At 47.2% G+C, this 23,900-nt stretch overlaps 1 protein-coding gene across 1 annotated transcript in view; it reads right to left on the bottom strand.

Annotated features, from left to right (window-relative positions):
• The window catches only part of SLC4A5 (solute carrier family 4 (sodium bicarbonate cotransporter), member 5), a 91,090-nt gene extending 68,749 nt beyond the window's left edge, over positions 1–22,341 (bottom strand). Inside the window, exons 1-2 of the mRNA XM_015421086.1 lie at positions 22,272–22,341; positions 193–379 (exon numbers count right to left, since the gene is read on the bottom strand). Coding sequence (XP_015276572.1) covers positions 193–379; positions 22,272–22,341 — 257 coding nt within the window. The remainder of the gene's footprint in view (positions 1–192; positions 380–22,271) is intronic.
• Between the last annotated feature and the right edge of the window lie 1,559 nt (positions 22,342–23,900).

Genomic DNA, 23,900 nt, shown 5'->3' with positions numbered 1-23,900 from the left:
TCCCCACAACAGGCACCTTGAGAGATGGGGAATCAAGCCCGGTTCTCCAGATTAGAGTCCACCACTCTTAACCACGACAACATGTTGGATACACAGGGCCTTTCCCCATCTTCTGTTTAAGAGTTGTGCACTCGCCCAGAGAGGAAATGTGTTCATTATTGAAGAGAACCAGCTATTTAGCCTCATCCTTACCTGGAGGACTCTTTCCACTCCATTTCTTCTCCATCATGCTGTAGTGTGTCCATCTCAGTGAACAGCGTGGGATTGGGAAGGTCATCATCTTCACCCAAGATATAACGGAGTCGCTCAGCAGCAGGAGACACTGGGCCAAGGAGGGAAGGAATGTTAAGGGAAGGCAGCTGCCCCTCAGAGCTCCCAGCTTTCAATGCAACCCAGTCCATAAAATAGTGTCAAGACCACATAATGGAACAAAGCTTCAAGCTGACAAATAGCAAGGGATGTAGACACGAGCAACAAGATATCTACTCAAGTTTGATCTTTAGAGATCCTACACTGACCCAAAGGGCAACTTTTGATGGCTTTACTTTTAAGGGTGCCAATGAAGCAGCATGCTTAAATGTAACAGAGGGTGCTTAGGTTGTATTTGGCAGATCTTAGGAGTGGCAAAAATGTCTTGGACTGACCATGGCCTCAATGAACAGTGCCCTGAAACTCTAAGCAGCTGCACGCTTCCCTTCCTTGTACACCCTTAAGTGCATGTCTGCATTACAAATGTATTACACATTAGTGGTCATCACTTCCCCCCTCCCCAAGATACTATGGGAGTTGCATTTCAAGGAGGAAAGATGTGATTTCAGCACCCTCACTAAATTACATTTCTCAGAGTTTTTCCATGAAAGTTAAAGGGGATTCACACTTATTTATATTTTTAGTGTACATGGTACTCTCAGTATTATACCTTATTCCTTTCTTTTCCTCCTATTCTCCTCACTAACTCCCTCTCTTTAGCCTCTTCTATGCCCTTTAACATTTGTCAGTGGGTAGCATACAGGTTTATAGTAAACTGACCAGCAAGCCAAGTTGAACACACAAAATCAGTCTAGATCTGGAGGTGATCATCTACTCCAGACTTCTGCTCTGACAGCAAATTGGGCATTCATCCATTTACTACTACCCCTCAGATCAGCCTCTGCAATCCAGGTGACAATGTACCTCAAACAGAGAGCAGATGCCTTGCAGATCAAATAGCTCACTGTGATTAATCAAACTGCATAAAGTCATCCTTACAAATCACACGGGAGAAGACCCCCAAGAGTAACCGAATATTCACTGGCCAATATAAGCTATGCAAAAATTCTGTCCAGATCTCAGCCACTAATATGAGAATTAGTCAGATATTGAGCATGGGTACAGAATATCTACCCAGCCATTCTTCTTAAATGAATTTACAAATAACTAAATAATCTGTGGCCTCAAAATATAAATTTCCATTCAAAACCAGAAAGTACATCATTGCATTGTGATCTATTAAAATATGTACATTTTCCACTGTTGCACATCTTAGTATCAAAATGTCCGAGATATTTACAGTTTCATAATTTTCAGTGTGTAGCGAAGTTTCCCCAGCACCTCAAATGAAAAGACTGTTTGCGGGATAATAAGCTCTGGAGGTAACAACTCATTAAAAAACAATATCCCCATTCAGAGCCCATCAGGGTGAAGTTTACTAGCAATTCATGCCAAACTTCCTCACACAAGGAGGGCTTGAAATATAGAACAACTGGCAACGACCCTGTGAGAGGAAGCTGTGTTACCAGTTCAAGAGGTCACTGCCTTAATGTTATTGCTCTGTGGAGGTACCTTGAAATCAGGCATCAGTACGACATGCCATCAGGCTGGCCTTCTCTAAGGCCCGGACATCCTGTCACATAAGGACCACCATGGGTGCACTGCATAGCCAATGCCAGTTTCTACAATTATTTGCTAGCTGGACCAGTTAGGGAGGCAGTGGAAACTCAGGGACTCTGTGGGTCTGCAAGGCAGAGACTGGAATCAAGGACTGCATCCACACATCATTGTGTATTACCACTATTTGTGTTATTGCAATCATTGGCAGCTGGATTTTCCTCCCTGGACAGCTACAAATGATCACTAATGACCTGGGCATTATGTTGCCCCCAAGCAAAGCTCCCAGCCTCCCAGTTCAGACCTGTGCACTAGCAGCACAGATCCAGGAGATAATGGCCAAAGCCTCCTGTACCACCAATAGCCAGGAGTGAGCTGGGCTCCTGTGGTGCACTGTGCTCCCCCAAAGAGTTTCTTGGGTGGCTTGAGCAAAGAACTGTCCCTGCATTCCGCTCAGCAGCGTCTGACCGAGTTTGTTCGTTCCCTTAGCCCAAGTGGCTCAAATGCATTCCTTGGAGCCATGTGAAGGAATTGGAAAGAGATGAAGACGATGCCTGGCTGCCCACTCAATGGCTAAGAACAAGCTTGCAGGATTTTCTTGTAAATCTCCATGTTCACATGGCTTTTAGATCTTTTGGCAGCCTGGCAGGGCAATGTTATTGTACTGTTTGGGGTGTACATTCTCTGAGGTGCTACCGGACTCCTACTTAACATCTGATTTGAATCCTGAACAAATACTGGGCTCCAAATGTTGCTGTTGGAGGACAGGAGAAGGCTTTCATTGCTGTTTTGGGTGGAAGGCCAGTCCACCTCTAACTCACCAACCTGCTGATTCATGCCTCAGGATGAAATGGCTGCCAGTGACGGCATTAATTTGCAAGGATGCTTGTAGTGGCACAGGTCTTCACTGTTCCTCTGCTCGTGCATAAGCAAAAGGAGTTATCTCAAAATGAATGGAGGGGTTGCCTACTCTGACTTCTGGCCCCTATAGGGTTGCCAGCTCTGGACTGGAAAATACCTGGAGACTTTGGGGGTGGATCAAGGAGAGGTTGGGGTTTGGGGAGAAGAGAGGCCTCAGCATGGTACAGCGCCCTAGAGTCTACCCTTCAAAAGCAGCCATTTTCTCCAGGGGAGCTGATCTCTGTCACCTGGAGATCAGTTGTAAAAGCAGGAGATCTCCAGCCCCCACCTGAAGGCTGGCAACCCTAGGCACCTAAGTGGAGTTGTCTGATTCACAGGAAGCTTCGAGGAGATCTGGCAATGGAGCCAGGTGGCAGTTTTTGGTGGATTCAGAGGTAGACCCCTGTGCAAAACCCATTAACTAAAACATACACTCTCCCCCACAAAACAGTAAAGGGGGAGATGCCTCTTACTTTTCTGACAACTGGCTTTCAAAAACAAATCAACCAATCAACAAAAACACCTGCAAACAAATCGCTGCTATTTCTAGTCAAATGGCAAACCTAAGAAGAGTTCAGTTTTGTCTTCATTCTCCCCTCTGAAACACCACAGTAGCTGCTGCTGAGTTGGTCCACTGTGGATCACAAGAGCAGAACCATCTCTTCTAGGATAATTTGTTCACTGGATTTGGGGTGAGGGGGACCCAATTAGATGCTGGACATGGGCTAGTTTCCAACACAGCCCTTTCAACTGAAAAAAAGAGATTAAGTAATCCCAGATCGGTCTCAGTGCCTCCAGTCTATTTTAATGAAAGTTGGCTTTGGCTCCATTTTAGCATGTTAGCAACTAATCTATTTATAGAAATGTCTTTGTTTGGAACCCTGTTAGAACTGGAGGCCAAAAGGGAGGGCCACCTGAAACTCGAATACGCTGGTTTCCTGCCACATACAGCACAGCAGCCCTAGAAAGAATAGGATGTTCGCTGCATTATAGTTTATCCTGATTTCCTGACTAAGAGCATTAAAGTCACACCATCAGGCCTATGGTGATGTCGTCAAGTATTTACTGGGCTTCAAAGGCTTGGCAAATGTATTTCTGACTTAAAGATTCTATCACAGGAGTACCCAAGTTGGGACAAATGGGATTTGGGGCTGAAATGATTTCAACACCCCCTCCTCTTCAAAGAAAAACAAAGCTGGAGGCTTATAGTGCCTAATGAAGGAATAGCAGCATTTCTTTTGTTCCACTGGCAGCATACCAGTGGGTTGGCAGAAACATGGAACTAGTTTAGTACCCATGTTACAGGATTATTAAAAGGCCCAGACTGGGTTGTTGTTCAAAGTGCAAGAGGCTCCGGCCAGTGCAAGAGAAGCAGATCAAGATCTCTTGCAACATTGTGGAGCGTTTGGGGGCAAAACATTTGGACTGCAAGTGAGCCAAGGGACACACTTCAGCATTCCCTGTGGCATGACAAGGGATTCCAGGACATACCTCTTGGCTAGCATTCTGCTTTACTGGCATGGCTCAAATTCTAATCTAGGGATGCCACCTTCCAGGTGGGACCTGGGGATCTCCTGGAATTACAGCTCATCTCCAGACTACAGAGATCAGTCCCATTGGAGAAAACGGATTTTTTGGAGGGTAGACTCTATGGCATTGTACAGCACTGAGGTCCCTGTCCTCCCCAGGCTCCATCCCCAAATCTCCAGGAGTTTCCCAAACTGAATCTGGCAACTCAACACCCCCCATCCCCCACTGGTAGCCAGGGGGGACCTGGCAACCCCATTCTAATAAGTCTGACATTATTTACGGAAACCGTATGTATGTATGTATGTATGTATGTATGTATGTATGTATGTTTGTTTTATATGTATCAATATAATAAAAAAGTATTATATAAAAAAAGAAACCTTAGTCAACATGGGCTTTCTTCTTTCAAATATGCATCTAGTTGCATATGAATAGAACAACAGCCCGATTAAAAAATCCTTTTCAGTTTATGCTGTCAAACGCATTGAGAAACACATTCCTTAAGTGGGATAGGAAGAAGGCTGCCTCTCAAATACCAGAGGTAAAGTTGTATTGTCTTTTTACCTGAAATGATCAGGAAGAGGGCGGTAGGGTTGTCAAGTCAGAAACTTACCGCAGCGGGGGACTCCTGGGCGGCTTCTGGAGTGTGTGCGCGCGCGCTTTGCATGTGCACGCCACATCCACATAACCCGGAAGTGACGCGGGTACGCCAGGCACGCTGGGGGCGGGTCCAGAACCATCCGAGGGAAAAACATAGAGTTTTCCCTTGGATGACCGTGGCCCCGCCCCCAACATGCCTGGTGTATCTGTGTCACTTCTAGGTGACGTGCACGTGGGGGTGGAGTTTCCCCCGGGGCCCGATCCGCTAGCGGTGGTGAACGGGCCTCTGGGGCGGGGGTTTCCCCGCCCCCCAGGGGGACTTGGCAAGCCTAGAGGGCAGTATTTGACCTGTTATGGAAACTCATGGGTGTCTTCACGTGGTTCCCCAATGGACAAAGTAGGGCACCCCTAGGGACCATTGCAAATTAGGCTAAGAATATGGGCTGAGACCCTTCAGCAAGCACACCACAGATACTATTCAAGTTGGGTACCATGTACACAGAAATTGAACAGGACTGACAAGTTATATATATCTCTTATGCAGGACATAGAATGGAGTTCCCAGACCCAACCTGTGTACTGTGTAATCTGTGAAACCAAAATAACAAGAAGTCTTGTAACACTTTAAAGACTAATAGATTAATTGGGGCATATGTCCCAAGAAACCTAACAATCTTAAATGTGCCACAAGATTCTTTCTCAGTTCTTCAAAGATGGTGCCTGCTACTCATGGCTTTTATAATTTCTTAGTGTTAAAAGTAATTACATTGTTCTTCTGCTGGATTAAAGGAAATATTTAACAAAAAGTTCATAACTGATTTGGGGTGCAGCCCAAGGAGGGTGGAGTTTGGGGAGGGAGCTCAGCAGGAAGGTAATGCATGGAGTCCAGCCTCTGGAGCTGCCATTTCCTCCATGGGAACTGGTTTCTGTAGTAGGGTTGCCAGGTCCCATCCCCAGCGGGGGACTTTGGGGGGCGCTACTGCTTGGAGTGGGGAGTCCCCAGCATGATGACATCACTCAGAAGTGATGTCATCATGTTGGGAAGCGGAGGCTCCCGCCTCCCCCAGCAGCATCTAAAGGGTCTTTTTAACCCTGCTGGGGAGAGTAGGGGGGAGGCCGCGCGCACCTGCACTCCAAGCCCCGAATTCAGTGCTCAGAGTGCAGGAGCACACCCCCGACTCTCCCCAGCAATGTCTAAAGTGTCTTTTTCAACCATGCTGGGGAGAGGTGGGGGGAGGCCGTGTGCCTACACTCCGAGCCCTGAATTCACAGCTCGGAGTGCAAGAGCACACCCCTGACTCTCCCCAGCAGCATCTAAAGAGTCTTTTTCAACCCTGCTGGGGAGAGGTGGGGGGAGGCCGGGTGGTTGCTCTTGGGGGTGGGGCAAATCGGGCAACCCCTGCCATACTGGGGGGTCTGGCAAGCCTATTCTGTAGTACGGAGATTACTTGTAATTCCAGAAAACCTCCAGATGCCATCTGCAGAACAAAAGAAGAGCCCTGCTAGATCAGAACAGTGGTCCATCTACTCCAGCATCCTGTCTTACACAATGGCCAACCAGTTCCTCTGGAGGGCTAACAATAGGCCATAGAGGCTGAAGCCTTCCACTGATGTTGCCTCTTGGCTCTGGGATTCAGAGGCTTAGTGTCTCTGAATGTGGAATTTCCCCTCAGTTGCCATGGCTAGTAGCCACTGATAAACCTAGCCTCCATGCATCTATCTAATCCCCCTTTAAAGCTGTTTATTCCTATGGCCATCACCACTTCCTCTGGCAGGAAATTCCACATTTTAATCACTCTCTGTGTAAAGAAGTATTTCCTTTTGTATGTCCTGATTCTATTGCTCATCAGCTTCATTGGACACCCTTGAGTTCTAGTATCTTGGGAGTAGTATTCCCTCTAAGATGAGTTAGTGTGAGCTAGCTCACAGTTTTTTAGCCTCTGGCTCACACATTGTTGTCTTAGCTCAGGAAGGATAGCTCCAGAGTAAACTAATTTACACAGTAACCAACTTGCTTGCTCTCAACTTTCATGCTAGTAGCTCACAAAGTAGAATTTTTGCTCACGGGACTCTACAGCTTAGAGGGAGCATTGCTTGGGAGTAGGGCTGCCAAGTGGGGGCGGGTGGTGGGTAAACCCCCGCTTTGGAGACCTGATTTCCGCCGCCGCAGAATCGGGCCCTGGGGGGAACCCCACCGCAGCGTGCGTGTCACCAGGAAGTGACGTGGGCATGCCGGGCCCCACCCCCAGTGTGCCTGCCGTCCTCCCGTCACTTCTGGGTGATGAGCGTGCGGTGCATGCACAAGACGCCGGCCGGGAGGCCCCCGCTCCCGGCGAAGATACACTTGGCAACCCTACTTGGGAGAGGGAGAAATTTGTTCTTTTTGTCAACTCTCTCCATTCCATGCATAATTTATAAACCTCTATCATGTCCCCCCCCCCTTAGTCATAAAAGAACATAAGAAGAGCCCAGAACATAAGAAGGCTGGCAACCCTGATCCCTTCCTTTCCCACTTCCCAGGTTAGCTGTAATGCAAGCTCTACCATGGTTCAGCTGTTAAAGAAAAGCCCAACTAAGGCCTAAAAGGGGAAGGGGAGGAAATACAGAGATGATCTACCAAGAGTGCTCAAAGAACTGCTCATCATCTTCAAGGCCTAGGGTTGCCAACCCCCCCCCCCCGCCAGGGGTCCCCCGTTTTTTGGGGAAGCCCCACCCCCACCCCCAACACCCACAGCCACCCATCTCTCTCCCTTTAAGGGTGTGCAACCCATGTTTCATCCCAAGCTTGAACTCCGCAAGCTTGCAGGGAAAAGCCGGCTTCGTTCTTAAAAGGGAAACGGCAGCTTCTCTTAAAGGGGAAACGCCAGCTGCTGGCAACTTTAAGTGCAGGGAACTGCTGTTTCTGGAGATCCAGCGCACAGCCGGGTGGGGGTGGGGGCGGCAGACGTCCCCAACGTGACGTCATCACGTTGGGGATGCCCCACCCCTTCCAGGAACGCCCCCAAAGTCCCCCGCTGGGGGTGGAAGATGGACTTGGCAACCCTATCAAGGTCTACTGGAGGACTGGTGAAGTGCCACAAGATTGGAGAAGGGTGAATGTTATCCCAATCTTTAAGAAGGGGAAGAAGGATGACCCAGGAAACTACAGGCCGGTCAGTCTGACTTCAGTTGATGGGAAGATATTACAGCAAATTTTAAAGGGATCGATCTGTAAGCTTCTGAAGGACCACTTAGTGATCCGGGGAAGTCAGCATGTTTTTTTTCCCAACAGATCTTGTCAGACCAACCTGGTTTCCTTCTTCGATCATGTAACGAGCTTACTGGATCATGGGAACTCTGTTGATGTGATTTACCTGGATTTCAGTAAAGCTTTTGATAAGGTTTCCTCATTCTGATGGGCAAACTGGAAGACTATGGACTGGACTACAGGACAGTTCGGTGGATAGGGAACTGGTTAGAGGACTGCACCCAAAGAGTGGTGGTCAATGGTGTTTCATCAGATTGGAGGGAGGTGTCCAGTGGGGTGCTACAGGGCTTTGGTTTTGGCCCTGGTACTTTTCAATATATTTATCAATGATCTCATTAAATTTGCTGATGATACCAAATTGGAAGGAGTAGCAAACACCCAAGAAGGTAGAGTTACAATTCAACAAGACCTGAATACTCAGGAGAAGTGGGCAGTTGCAAACAGGATGCAATTCAACAAAGATAAATGCATAGTATTACATCTGGGCCACAAAAATGTCAAGCACAAATACTGGATGGGGGATACATTTCTGGGGAGTAGAGTATGCAAAAGAGATCTTGGGGTAAGGGTGGACTGTAAACTAAATATGAGCAGTCAGTGTGATGCGGTGGCAAAAAAAAGGCAAATTCAGTCTTGGGTTGTATTAAAAGGGCCCTAGCATCGAAATCGCAGGAGGACATAGCCCCTTGGTCAGGCTGCACCTGGAGTACTGTGTGCAGTTCTGGAGGCCTCACTTCAAAAAGGATGTGGACAAAATCAATAGGGTGCAGAAAAGAGCGACAAGGATGATCAGGGGTCTGGAGACTGAGCCCTACAAGGAAAGGCTAAGGGCCTTGGGAATGTTTAGTTTGGAGAAGAGGAGATTGAGGGGGGACATGATTGCTCTCTTTAAATGTCTGAAAGGCTGTCGTTTGGAGGAGGGCAAGGAGCTGTTCAAGTTGGCAGCAGAGGATAGGACCCGAAGCAACGAGTTTAAATTACATGCAGAAAGGTAGCATGTCACAGTCAGAGTAGTTCACAGGTGGAATCAGCTGCCTAGGGAGGTGGCTAGCTCCCCTTCACTGACAGCTTTCAAGAAGAGGCTGGACGAATATTTGTGAGATGCTTTAGGTTGGTCCTGCATTGGGCAGGGGGTTGGACTAGATGTTCTGTATGGCCTTTTCCAACTCTATGATTCTATGATTTTGAAGGTTGAGTTCTGCCTCCTGTTCAGATTGGCTGTGGGCTGTTTCCCCAATGACCATGCTTCAAAAGAGCTTTTTCTTGCAGCTCCTGTCCTCTCCCAACCCTGCTTTAGAGGTTCAGTTGCACTGGAAGGTGGTTGAGGAGGCTTCTGGGCCAAACTCAAATTGTCTATCACCAGATCATTATCAGCAGGGCTCTTTTTGTAGAAAAAGCCCAGCAGGAACTCATTAGCATAATAGGCCACACCCAACAGCAAAAACTCATTAGCATAATAGGCCACACACCCCAACATCACAGTTCATTAGCATATTAGGCCACACCCCCATGTCTTCCCTTGACTTGCCCAGTTGCCCCACGGCTGCGGGATGCCTGGCAAGCTGGCCCTTAAATGCCTCCCCGATCCTTCCAGGGTGCCCCCCTGGCCTGCCTGCTTCAGAGTCGCTGGGGTGGGGTTGCTCTTCAGGCCTTCCCTCTGTAGCCACGAGCACAGACGTTTTAGCTGTAGTGGGCGTGGCCAACTCTGAAGCCAGCCGGAACTCCGTTCCTGTGCGTTCCTGCCCCAAAATAGCCCTGATTATCAGCATGTTGCAAGTGGTTAGCAGAGTTCCCATCCAAGTGGAAGGTGCATCGCTTTATCAGCCACAAATGGAATGTGCACAATATTGTTGTTTGGGATTAAGGAGCCCATTGTGCAGCTCTCCACAATGCTGTGCGCGTTACTTAGTTTGGACTCATTATAAATACTCTGGAGAAACCCCTAGATACTTTAAGGTTTTTCATGCATGACGAAACAAAAATCAGCCTAAATCTTACAGATACAGGTCACTGCATAGTCTGCAAGCTAAATTTAAAAAGCTCTCCTGGCCAGAATATTTGTTTAGCTGCTATTTCACACTAAATAACATGTTCATATTGTACAAATACCATGAAGGATGTGTAACAATATGGCTATGCCATCTCTCTGACAATAACCTTTGGACAAGTTTTTTTGTCAAATCACCCCCCCCCCCCCCCCCCCCCCCCTAAGACTCTCCTATATGAAATGAGTTGGTTGGAAACAAAATATCCCCAGCAGGTTCACATCACAAAGTGTCTGGTTTGGGGTAAAGGCAAGATGGGGATCACAATTATTAAGTTTTTAATTATCTTTCAGTTAAATATCAAAGTCAGCCCCCCTCTTTCCTATCAGCTTCAGAGGTTTACCTTGTTGACCAGCATGTTACTTGTCTGTTAATATTTCAGTCGCTGCATGTTTGCAAAAAGAAAGAAAATAGCCGACCACTGAAGAAAACAAAAAACAAAGGGGGACATTTAAGGGTTTTTCTTTCCTTTTCTTTCTCCGCAGCTTAAAGCCTAAGCCGATCTGTCTACGCGCAGCCCATAATCTTGGCCCATGCAGCTTTGCTGGGATCCTCGAGGCACGGTCCTTTCTCTAGCCACAGAAAGCTCCATCATTCAATACTGTGCGAATGGATGATCTTAGGGTCATTTTACAGGTCTTTCCTCTCAGGAAGGCCTGTTTATATTGCGTCTCTGACTGGGATCACCCAGGCAAAACAAAGAGTCATTTGCTAAGGCAACACTGATAGGGCTTCATTGAATAGTGGAGGGCAAGAAAACAGCCCTAGAGAATTCTTAATATGTGTTCACCTAAGGAACCTTTCACTCTTTGTGGTCAAACAAGCACGGCTGCTGAAACCTGGCTGTGTTTTCCAGATATAAAATGCATTTGTGGGGCCCGGATTGCTTACATTCCATTGCTAAGGCTGCATCAACATGGTAATGATGCCCTGCTAAGCACTAATTATCTCGACCAATGTACTTATTTGTTAAGTTGTTATCCTGCTCTTCATCCAAGGAGTTCATTGCAGCATGCATCAGTCTCTCTTTCTGCATTTTACCCTCCCAGCAACCCTGTGAGGTAGGATAGGCTGAGATAAAGTGACCAGCCCAAGGTCACCCAGCTAGCTTTGTGGCAGAGTGGGGATCTGAACCTGCGTTTCCCAGATCCTTAGTCCAGCAGTGCAATCACTAGCTCCTCATGCCTGTCTTTCCCCACCTCTGTGCCACTAAAGAGCTTTTTTTTAAAAAGTCAGTAGTAATATCACTATAGTGTTATGATGCTATGGCAACATAGCAACTATCAATATTTTTTAAAGCCAGTAAAAAGCTTTCTGGTGGCAGCCACAAGGGGATATTAAGGAAAACAGGGGAATTACCCTGTTTCCTTTGCAAATGCCTCTGCTGGTAGTAGTGGAAGGAGAGAAACGGTGGGCCTGTGGTGATAGTGAGAGAGAAAGGCACCGATGTGGGTGGGGAGGTCTAAAAATCCTCATCATTCAGCCACATGGTGGGCAAACCCATTTTAACTACGAGGTTTCTGGAAGATCATATGGACGCTGGGAAAGTTTATAGCAAGACAGAGAAAGAGCCCGGGGATGGAGGATTGCATGACAATATTTGCAAACACTCCAGAAAAGAAAATGTTCCCGTTTGGAAGGAAAGATGGAGTGAAATGTCCATGCTGAAGCAGCCAGGGTTCAAGAAACTGGAAGTTCTGATGAACTGTTCAGTTTTTGATTCCCCTGGCTGCACTAGAGGAGTCTCTCCCATGCTACAAGGTGTATTCAGAATGCAACAAATGAAGCTTCTTGGTGCTTAAAAAATAAACAAGCCAAACTGCTGGTGGATCACCACACTGACTATTTAAAAGCACAGATGGCTTCTAAAGTCCTCTGAGAAGCAATCAGGGTTGACCCGGCTTTGCTTCCAAGATGATCTTATGAGAATGAGCTAGCCTAGGCCAGATATACCAGTGAATAAAATCACAGCATCTTAGGGACTAATCACGTGTTACCTTGGGATAGTTTTTCTACTGGTAGGAATGACCCACTCACCAAGGCAATGTAAGTGTTCACTGGCAGAACTTTAGCCTCGGCTGCAGAGATGAGTGATCTGTGATATTTTGGCAACGGTGGAAATTGCTGGGGCTAAGATCCGAGAGCTACGAGACCTGACGTTACCATTCCTTGTGCAGATGGAGAAGTCTGGCAACTAAAACACTAGCCCCCAGGGGGACTTGAAAGAGGAAAGCATTTCCTAGGGTACAATTCAGCCAAAAACTTTACCATCCTCTGACAAAAACATTCTCCCCAATTATCATGGCCAGATGTTTTAAAATATTCCCAGGAAAAATTTACATCGCTTTCCCTAGCAGCTGATAAGGATGCCAGCCTCCAGGTGGGACCTGGGGATACCAATTACAGCTCCTCTCCAGACTACAGAGATCAGTTACCCTGGAGAATATGATGCTTTGAAGGATGGGCTCTATGCCATTGTACCCCACTGAAGTCCCTGTCCTCCCTCCAAATCTTCAGGAGTTTCCTAACCTGGATCTGGCAGCCCTACCCCCCACCCCCTGCTGGTGGTCGGGCGGGGGGGACTTGGCAACCCTATCTGTTGAATTGCTCTGACTATAGCAATCTTTAGATCTAATTCACAAAAGTAAGAGAAGGGATCAATAGTGTTGGTCAAGATGAAACCCCCATACACTGTACAAGGAGCCACTCCAGTCCAGACATACCTCTTGCCATGTGTTTCAAAGCAATTGGAAGAGGTATAAACAACAACATCATCAACAATACCCAGTCGTAACAAAACAGAATGGACTGGTAACTAGGGTTTTTAAATGTTTGTCTGCTTTTTTCTGGTAAGGTTGCATTTTTTTATCTCTTGTGTATTTGCTCATACATATGAAAAGGAATGTGGGCAAAATTTAAAAAATGGAGAAACCAGTGGAGGGGCATGATAGTTGCTGTGTTTATTCTGTCTGTGACCTTGCGGAAGCCATGCTTTCCAACAACATGAGAATTCAGTAACAAATCTTGCAGAATAAATGCAAATTATGCACAGTCCTCTCTCATTATAAAAACAATTGCCCCTCCATTTGGTGTTACAGTCACTTGCAAACAGAATCTGTATCTGATAAAGTGAGCAGAGAGTCACAAAAGCTCATCCCCTGCCATAAATTTTGTTAGTCTTTAAGGTGCTATCGGTCTTGTACTCTTTTCTACTGCTACAGACAGACTAACACAGCTACCCATCTTGATCTATCTTGCAAACAGAAATGATCAAAACAAAACAGAGCAAAACTCAAACCCACATAATTCCTTTTATGAGGATCAATCGATTTTGTTTGATTTGGACCAATACAACTACCTTTGGCATCTTTCAACATGGATCCTGTCTGGCTTCCATGTTTCACATCTCAGCTATCAAGATGTACTCTTTCAGTCCCTCATCTTAACTTGCTCCCCCCCCCTGCTTTTCCCTTCAGTTCATGTATTTATACATCCACTGCCTTTTCTGTCTATTTTATTAATGGATGAAGAAGGCTTCAATTTATAACCCCCCCAAAAAAGCAACAGTTTGTCAGCTTGCCCTTTAGGGTGCCACTGGAACCTCTCTCTATTAATGCTTACTTGCACATATTCATATACCATACAAATCTTTGCATTATTTTTTATTGGGAACAGAAGATACAAAGTTCCTTAAAAATAGTGTTTGGTAGGCTGATTACTACTTTTCAACACATCCTCAGACAAGAATATCTCTAGGTGATGAAATTTCACACAACTTTGCTTTTTACCTCCTGCTTTAGCTTGAGAAATTCCAGCCATACACAGCAGCGATTGGAACTTCTCAGCTGGAATCAACATGACATTGTATGGGGAAAGAAATCTGTCCATCTGTTTCTACCACTTGCCTATAAATATCAACACTCAAAGTGTTCTAAAGTACATCCTTTCTTTCATTCACAAATACAGATTTTTTTGTTTGCCTTCTGTCTTTAGCTTCCAGTCCAGTGAACAGTATAATGTTCCTTTAACTGATTAATACCTGGAGCTTCCAAAATGTCCTTTTTCTCAAAAATTTAGGTCTATCATCCCATCTAATTTCTCTGTGGTCCCATAAACTGCATTTTAAATGTTGAGATGGAGGAAGTGAGCAACGGTGTCCTAGTTTATATTGGTCTGTCACCTAACCTGAATTGTCCCCATCCCCTCTCTATGAGAAGAATCTTGTAGCATTTTAGAGGCTAACTGAATTTAATTCCAGCATGAATTTTCGAGGACTCGCAGCCACTTCTTAAGAGGCACCAAGTGGATCTTCCCTATGCAGCCATTTTACAATGTGGCATAACAAATGAACAAAAAGCAGGGTCATGAACTGCAGGAGGTACAGGTGAAATGATAGCCCTTCAGTACTCTCTGACAGTACTTCATTTTCAGAAGCAAATCAGATTCCAGAACATGCTATGTTAAGTAGCTCCTTTTGCAAAACCTTTACCCAGAGCAAAGAAATCTTCAAATCCTAACAGCCTGGAAATATGTGGAATGGTGTCTTACCTGGAAATGTTTGGAGTTTCTCCCCCATTTTCTTTTGGTGGAAGGAAAGTTCACGGCAACACACAACCAAAGCCAAAGCCAACCAAAGCAACAGCAGCAACAAACCTAAGACCCTCTGAATTATTTTGTCCACTCTCCCTTGTTAAAACTCTACAGCTTAATGAGCAGATTATAGGGCATATGAATCGCTTGGCTTTGCCCTTCACTCTCATGACGTGAAGTTACCAAATCAACAAGAGTGAGAGGTGGGCCCATTGGTGACTCTCTCCGTGTGCGAGGGAGAGATTGTGTGTGTGCAAGAGAAATAGAGGGGGAGAGAGAGAAAGAGAAGGAGGGGGAGAAGAGCAGAGAATAGGCAGTGACGATGGAAACCAGAGAAGTTTTTAAAAAGTATATATAACCTCTTTCTCAGTTAGAGTGACAAAAGCAATCCCCATAGAGCAGAAAATACCATTGAAGGGCCTTTGACAACACCATGCAAATCAGACAATGAACAGAAAAAAATTCCTTCAGCTACGCCTCTGGATTTAGGGAATTTTAAAATGGGTTGAATTCACTCTAAATTTTCCCAGAGTCCTTGGCCAGCCTTGAAAAAAATGGTTATTCAGGTCTATGGTCTATTCAGGAAGGCATGTGGCCTTTAGTGGATTTTCCAGGTTGGTTTTTAAGCAGGCAAGGAATCACCTGCTGTGGGATGGAGTCTGCCTTTCAGCTTCTTGAAGAATGTCATCTTCAGTCTTTGTCAAATAGCTATATTTGTTTCACATGTGTGAGAAATGTGTTCCTTGCAACATGGACATTATCAAATGTGGCAGCGGGTGAATCACACTTCCTACTTGCTGCAATAACATCCAATGTGGGACTTTCACATTCTTTTTTGGATGTTACAAATTAAAAAGAGCAAATGCTTGCTGCATTATATCCAATACAGGCTGGATAAAGCCAGAAATTACAGGATGACAGGATGTAAGGCTATGCTAAAAGACTGGTTCAGATCCCCACTTTGCCTTGGAAGCTCACTGGGTGACCTCAGCTAAGTCTCTGTCTCTTGATCTAACCCATACGGTTGATGCTGTGAGGAGGAGAAGAAGGAGGAGGAGGAGGTGATTGGATTTATACCCCACCCTTCACTCTCAGAGCGGCTTACAAACTCCTTTCCCTTCCCCTCCCCACAACAGACACTCTGTGAGGTAGGCGGGGCTGAGAGAGCTCTTTCAAGAACTGCTCTTTCAAGAACAGCTCTGACAGAACTATGGCTTGCCCAAGGTCACCTAGCTAGCTGCATGCAGAGGAGTGGGGAATCAAACCCGGTTCTCCCACTTAACCACTACACCAAACTGGAGAATGAAGGAGAGGAGGACAATGGTATAAGCCACCATAGGTCTGCATTGGGGAGAAAAGTAGGATATATACAGAGGTCATTTCGGGGGGGATTGCGGGAGATCGCAGTTCCCCTGGGTGAGGTACGGGGGGCGGGGCACATGACAAAGCCCCGCCCCCTGCTTCCGGCCGCCTCGCTTCCGGCCCTCATTCAGCCAGGAGGAGGCAGGAGAAGAGGGAGGGTAAGTTGCTTCCTCCCTGCCTCTCCCCACCCCTGCCTGCCTGGGGCCAGGGAGGGCCTTCGCGGGGGGGTGTGTGGCCTTATGACACACTTCCGGTGATGTCAGGGGGTGTGGCCTTATGACACACTTCCAGTGATGTCAGGGGGTGTGGCATATGCTAATGAGTTATGCTAATGAGTTCCCCTAGCTCTTTTTCTATGAAACGACCCCTGGATATATAAATATCTAAATAAAAGAGATATAAATAAGTATCAGGGAAAGAATGGCAACCAATTGATGTGGAAAAGGTGAATATCTGCAGCAATTAAAGGTTTGTCCCTGTACCTTCTCCTGTGAATGCCACTATTACTTCCTATGGAAAAGGCAGATGTGTTACATTTCAATACCCATTTGCAGTGGGAGTGAAATTGAACCTTCTGTCTCTCAGCTGCTCTTAGATGGACTCTCAAAGGAGGGAGGGGGTAGGTGCAATGTCTCTCTTTGCAGAGAACAGGCACACTGCTGTCAGAACTCACAGCCAACAACGAAGTACACGCATTCAGGAACGGTAATACTTTTATTGCAGAGCTATAGATGCAGTAACATAGGCACTGTTAAGAATGGCAGTGGCCCCTTGGGCATAATAGGATATAGGGTATTCGTATGCACCCCCCCCCACACACACACACAGCACTGGCCAATTAGGCACCTTCCTGCGCGCGGGATAAGGCGTAGAGACCGTTAGGTAGCTGAAGCTGAGAACGAACACTCTCCCACGGCACTTAGGGCAGTCCCAGACACTAAAACACCCTCCTGCACATCTGTATAGATAAGCATTTTAGCGCACAGCAGAGACAGCACAGAAAGGAATGCAGTAGCAATTAACCTGAAAGGAAAGCAATAGCAATTAACCAGACACAGACCAACCCCCCCCCAACCTTCATGGCAGCATAGCTGACAACTGCCCTCCCCCCCCGAAGGTCCCTATAATAGACATCCTCTGTCTGGCCCCATCCATCCAAATAACAGGCATTGTGTTAAAATGATTTGTTAAAACGCAAGCAAAGGTCTGTACTGAGAGCACCAGGAAAAGCAGACAAGTATATTTGGTATGCAAAATGTTAAGCTTTGCTAAGGAGCTTAATGTCCAGGCTGCAGGAAATAGATTGCAGTGAACCATTCTCTGTTGGCCAAGAACAGGGTTGGCCCAGTCACTTCTTCAGTGCCAACCTTTGAACTACCTTAAATGGCAGACCAGATGCTGTTTTTCCAATATTGTTCTCTCCCTACCCAAAAAAGTATTTTCCCTCATGAAGTCTGCCTTTCACTTCAAGATTTAAAGAAGGGCTCTGTCTGTCTTGGCAGGAAGAAAATGCTGACAGGATCTGGGGTGGGTGGGTGTTTAACCACAGCGTTATCTGGATTGCAAAGGGTGATCTATGAAAAATTGGCCCATAGATGGTCTTGCCTTATATTGGGCAGCTGGGTTTGATGGTTTTTTGGTCCACTTCATTGTATCTGAAGAAGTGTGCATGCACATGAAAGCTTATACCTTGAGTAAAACCTTGTCTTAAAGGTGCCACTGGACTCCAACTTTGTTCTCCTGCTTCAGACCGACATGGCTACCTACCTGAGGGACTGTTCCCAGGGGCACTCAAGGAAGCGATGGTCTGCCCTCTCCTGAAAAAAACCATCACTGGATCCGGCTGAATTGTCCGGTTTCCGACTTTCCCTATTTGGGCAAAGTACTGGAGAGAGCAGCGGCGATTCAGTTGCAGAGCTTTATGGATGACACTTCCATGCTGGACCCGTTTCAGTCCAGCTTCTGGCCTGGTCATGGGACGGAGACAGCACTGGTCACCCTCACAGATGACCTCCGAAGGCATCTGGATCGAGGCGGTTCGGCGGTGCTGGTGCTGTTGGATCTGTGCCGTTGGATTGACACCATTGACCACCAGCTACTGATCCACCGCCTCGGCGACCCTGGAATCCAGGGGCTTGCCTTGCAATGGTTTGTCTCCTTTCTCCAATGTCAGGGACAGAGGGTGGCGCTAGGGGATCAGACATCCCAGAGGCACCCATTGATCTGTGGGGTGCCTCAGGGGGCGGTATTATCCCCGATGTTGTTTAACATCTACATGTGCCCCCTCGTCCAGATTGCCCGGAGGCACAGGCTGGGCTGTCACCAGTACACTGATGACACTCAGCTATATCTGCTGCTGGGTGGCCGGTCCGACACCACTTCAGATGACCTGGAGAGGGTGCTACAGGACATGGCGGGCTGGCTTAGGCTGAGTCAATTGAAATTGAATCCAACGAAGATGGAGGTCTTGTGCTTGAATCGGAGCGGACCAGGGGCAGGGATCCCACTACTGACCTTCGGTGGGGCGCCACTGGTGCCAGTGCCGAGGTTTAGGAGTTTGGGAGTGCTCCTGGATGCCTCCTTAACAATGGAGGCCCAGGTAGCAGCCACTGCCAAGTCGGCCTTTTCCCACCTATGGCTGATTAGGCAGTTGGTTCCCTTCCTCGAACGCAATGACCTAGCAACAGTGATCCATGCAATGGTCACCTTGAGGTTAGACTACTACAATGATCTCTACATGGGGCTGCCCTTGTCCCAGATCCGGAAGCTGCAGCTAGCACAGAATGCTGCGGCCAGGCTGTTGATGGGTCTCTCTACGGAACCCACTGGCTGCCCATAGCGTACCGGGTTCAGTTCAAGGTGCTGGTTTTAAATCGTAAAGCCCTATATGGTCAGGGGCCTGGCTTTCCCCATATGTGCCCCAGAGAGCACTGAGGTCAGGCTCACAACACTGCCTGACTCTCCCTAGTCTGAAAGAAGCCAGACTGGCTATCACCAGAGCCTGGGCTTTCACAGTGGTGGCTCCACACTGGTGGAATGAGCTCCCGGAGGACATCAGGGCCCAGCAGGACCTCTTACAGTTCCGCAGGGCCTGTAAAACGGAGCTCTTCCACCAGGCTTTCGATTAGGAGCCGCCACTGATGAGTGTGCCACTGATGAATGTGCCCTAGAACATCTTCTAGTCTGGGACCCTGCTGGGTGCTACTTTTACCACTGGGTTGACTTGGAACATAGTTATCATCTGACTTTGTTGGATGCTATCCCTACCATTGGGCCAACTTGAATACCGCCATCATATGCTGTTTTTATCTATTGATGTTGTTAACTGAGATGTTGTTTTTAACTGTCTTAATTTTGGATTGTTTTATGATATTTTGAGCTTGTTAGCTGCCTTGAGCCAGCATGTCCAGCCAGGCGGGATACAAATAGAAATAGGGTTGCCAAGTCTATCTTTGCTGGGAGCGGGGGGCTCCCGGCTGGCGTCTTGTGCGCGCGCGCCACACACACGTCACCCGGAAGTGACGGGAGGATGCTAGGCACGCTGGGGGCGGGGTCACGGCCATACAAGGGAAAACCATAGAGTTTTCCCTTGTATGGCCATGGCCCCGCCCTCAGCGTGCCCGGCGTGCCCACGTCACTTCCAGGTGACGCGCACGTCGGGGTGGAGTTCCTCCCGGGGCCCGATCCGGTGGCCGCCCCCCGGGGGGACTTGGGATCCCTAAATAGAAACAATAATAAATAAATAAACAAACAATATTTTCTGCGTTGAAGTAGCAGGCCTCACCGTTCTAAGAGACATGCATGAGTAAGGATATGGGAATCAGATCTTCAAAACTGCAGGCCACAATGAGTCACAGTCATTTGCTGTATCTCCCATTTGTATTGACATTGTAAGCTCCTTGGGGCAGGGACGCCTTTTGTTTTCATTACTTTGTAAAACATTGGGTATACGGCTGGGGTTACAACAAGAACCCTACCCTTTCTTTCCTTTCTTACTCACTGGTCCTGCTGGCGCTGCCATTTCCATTGTCATAGCTCATCCTCCCTCCTTCATCAGTATCAGATCGGTCCTGCCTCTCATAGTGGCTTTCAGCTTCACCGTTTCTGTCTCGACTGGATGAGGACCTCCTCCTGCGTCTTTTTCTTCTGTAGTTGCGTGGTGCTGGTACCCCAATGTAGATGGAATGGGAGTCTGGTAGGCAAAGAAAATGTACAACACAAAGAAGGGGAGGGGAGACGTTGCAAGCATTCAAAAATCATAATTTGGTGTCCTACTCCCAGGGTTCCCACCAGGCATGGTTTGCAACCTAAGCATGTAGACATTTCCTTGGTTGTAAGCCACACTGATTTCAGTGGGATGTACCATGAAATAAGCACGCTTGGGTCTGATCCACATGTTACAGTAGATACAGTTTAGTTGGTTGAAACAGGTGTTAGTCTGGATGGGAAACTGTTTGGGTGGAATTGCTACATGCAGCCACAACAATCTGAACCACTGCAGAGGAAGGCAATGGCAAACCACCTCTGCTCATCTCTTGGCTCAAACTTCCCATGGTCCTGGCCTGGGTGCAACTTGAAGGCACACAATTAATATTATTAGGACAATCTCTCTTTTTTAAGTGTTTCATGTTCATTATGGAAATCGCCACAGTCATGTGGTTCACAGTTGAGGACAGCTCATATGGTTGAGGACAGCAACAGCAGAGCACTGAGACTGGTCTCCTTCATCTCCCCTCCCTTCCAAGAGGTAAGGACACAAATAGTTTAAATACCATCTGGAACAGCTTGATTGTTATTATTTTAAAACTTTAATCTGACTCTACAAAATCATACATATTGGAATGTTATAATGTATTGTTGAAATGTTGTTAACAGCCCTGAGCTGTGCCTAGGGGGTGGTGGTCTAGAAATCAAATAAATAAATGAAAAATGTAGGAAGCCCCTATACAAAAATTAAGGTCCAAGCATGGGACAGGTTGTGGATTGACCTGCTTATCCCATTCTTTGGCTCTGCTTTGGTCTTGACCAGGGGTTGTTTCATAGAAAAAGAGCTAGGGGAACTCATTAGCATAACTCATTAGTATATGCCACACCCCCTGACATCAGGGGCCCGGTGGTGGACCTGCAAGGCCAGCGGGAGTGCGAGGAAGCCCCGCCAAGGCCCTCCCTGGCCCCAGGCAGGCAGGGGTGGGGAGAGGCGGGGGGGAAGCAACTTACCCTCCCTCTTCTCCTGCCTCCTTCTGGCTGAATGAGGGCTGGAAGCGGGGCAGCCAGAAGCAGGGGGCAGGGCTTCATCGTGTGCCCCGCCCCCCGCACCTCACCCAGGGGAACTGCGATCCCCTGCGATCCCCCCTGAAATGACCTCTGGTCTTGACATGCCAATACTTTGATGAAAAACAAGGCTGGACAAGAATGTGTCCAGGAGACAAGGGAAGATGCCTGGTGGGCTTACTGAAGTCCAGAATGGTCTCAGAATCTTTCTAGGAAAGATACTGGGGATGCCTCTCTGATTGTGCCATGGCAGAGCACATGCTTTGCCCACAGATGGCCCCAGGTCCAATCCCATGAATGCCCCACTAAAAGAATCTCAGGTAGCAGGAAGGACCTCCCTCTGTCAGTCTGATCCTATACAGCAGCTGCCAGTCACAGCAGACAATAGCACTGCATAACCAAACACCTGCAGATTTTGCAAAGCAGACGTTTCCTACTTCCCCCTCCCGCTGCATGCCACTAAGCCCCCTGAAATTTTATTCCTAGGGGGGGTCAGCGGCAAAGTAGGAGGGATTTCCCACAAACAAAAACACTGTTCAGTCACAGGGGCTGCATGGTTGGATACACGCCACCAAGCTAGAGGAACCAACAGGCTCAGTCAATAAAAGGAAGCCTTTGGGGAGAACAAAACACCTTTAGCCAACCCAGCTGACACCACGGTTTAAAATATCATAGATTTCCCCACAAGAGAGCGAAGGCTCGTGTCCAAGCTTTCTCTCTAGCAGGTGATGTTCTGAGATTTTCACATAGGGAGCACATAGGGAAACTAAAGGGCTGTATGACATCCAAAGGCACATACACTTTGGCTCTTTGTGCATTGCCTTTGTCAATGACTCTGCCGACAGAAGCAGCATCCTTACCTTCTTCGTCATCGTATCTCATTCTGGAGGTGCCGAGGCCCCTCTCGCTCATGCCGTCGTCCTCATCCATCATTGCCATGCTGTGAGCTTTAAGAGATTGCAAAGAAGAGACCCTGTTGAAGTGCTGTGTGGTTTTTAAAGGTGTCCATGTGCTCTGTTTTCAGCCAAGAACATAAAGGCAGTATAGCCCAAGGATTAGAGTGATGAATCTTGAGCTGGTGGATTTCTCATCCCAATTCCATGTGGCCCAGCAGGATATGGGAGCTTCTCCCTCTGCACAGAATTCTCCCACTCTTCTGCATTTGCCTCCTCCCAGCATATTCATAAGGGCTGGTTTGTGATGCCTGGGAAGTAGGCTGCAGCCTCTTTCCTTACCTGAAAGATGGGGTCGCTTTGCCCATCTTGAAGGCAATACGTATTGGTCAGGGATTGACTGCCCCAGACTCTGGGGGAGAATTGGTTAAACTATTCCTGGTCTGCCCTCCCCCCGTACCCAAGCCTATCCCCCACCTCCTAGCCCTATGGGGCAAAGGGGGTGGTGGTGGTGGTCTGACCTAGAGGAAGGTTTGTATTGATCTATTCTGGGGATCTATTGATCTATTCTGGGGATTCTTACTGTCCTATACCAAGTTTTCTCCTGCCCATAGATTATGGATTTCAGAGAGCTCCAGTACGTATGTCACTGCCCAGGTTTGCCAACCTCCAGGTGGGGCCTGGAGATCTCCCAAAATTACAACTGATCTCCAGAGTACAGAGATCAGTTCCCCCAGAGAAAATGGCTGCTTTGGAGGGTGGACTCTATGGCATTCTATTCCACTGAGGTCCTTTCCCTCCCCAAACCCTGACCTCCCCGGGCCTAACTCTGAAATCTCCAGGATTTTCTCAACCCCAAGTTGGCAACCCTATTCCACACAATTTTATGTACTTAAAGCAATGAAACTTATCTTGGCTGATCTCTGTTCAACAAGTAGCAAGGCCCAGGAAGAGACTGCAAGCAGTTGTAGGGTAGTTTTTGGGGAGATTTGGATGTACAGCAATGCCAAATGTTAAAAGAACTGCATTAGGAAAGCACATAGGAAAATGTTCTTAGGATTGTAGCCTATATAGAAGTGTAACACAGTGCTGCCAAAAGCCCCACGTCTTTTTGCCCAGTACTTGTCAGCTACTGGTGGAGAAAATTATTTCAAAAGAATGATGATCTTCTTAAATCAGAGATACAGGGAGAAAGGCAGTTATTTTGTTGTTGTTGTTAAATATAAGTGCTAAGTTTCTTTAAACTACAGTTAAAATTGACATACAATTATCACTGTATTAATTATTTTTGTAATTTATATTTTCATCTACAGGTCAAAAGCAAATCTTCATGTGGTTTAAAAGGACCCTTCTGAGTTAATGCCCTCTCCCAAGGGTTGGTTCTTAGCTCAAGTGGTGGGGAGGGGCTGTGGCTCAGTGGTAGAGCTTCTGCTTGGTCTCAGGTTCAATCTCCAGCTTCTCCAGCCAAAAGGATCAGGTAATAGGTAATGTGAAAGACCTCTGTTGGAGAAGAGCTGCTGCCAGTCTGAACAGACAATACTGACCTTGATGGACCAAATATCTGATTCAATATAAGGTAGCTTCATGTATGTTCAT

The sequence above is a fragment of the Gekko japonicus genome, unplaced genomic scaffold, assembly GCF_001447785.1.
Source record: "Gekko japonicus isolate JY-2015 unplaced genomic scaffold, Gekko_japonicus_V1.1 scaffold13, whole genome shotgun sequence".
In the NCBI taxonomy this organism is placed as follows: domain Eukaryota; kingdom Metazoa; phylum Chordata; class Lepidosauria; order Squamata; family Gekkonidae; genus Gekko; species Gekko japonicus.
The sequence above is the reverse complement of the archived record's forward strand: the minus strand, read 5'-3'. Positions and strand labels throughout refer to the sequence as shown.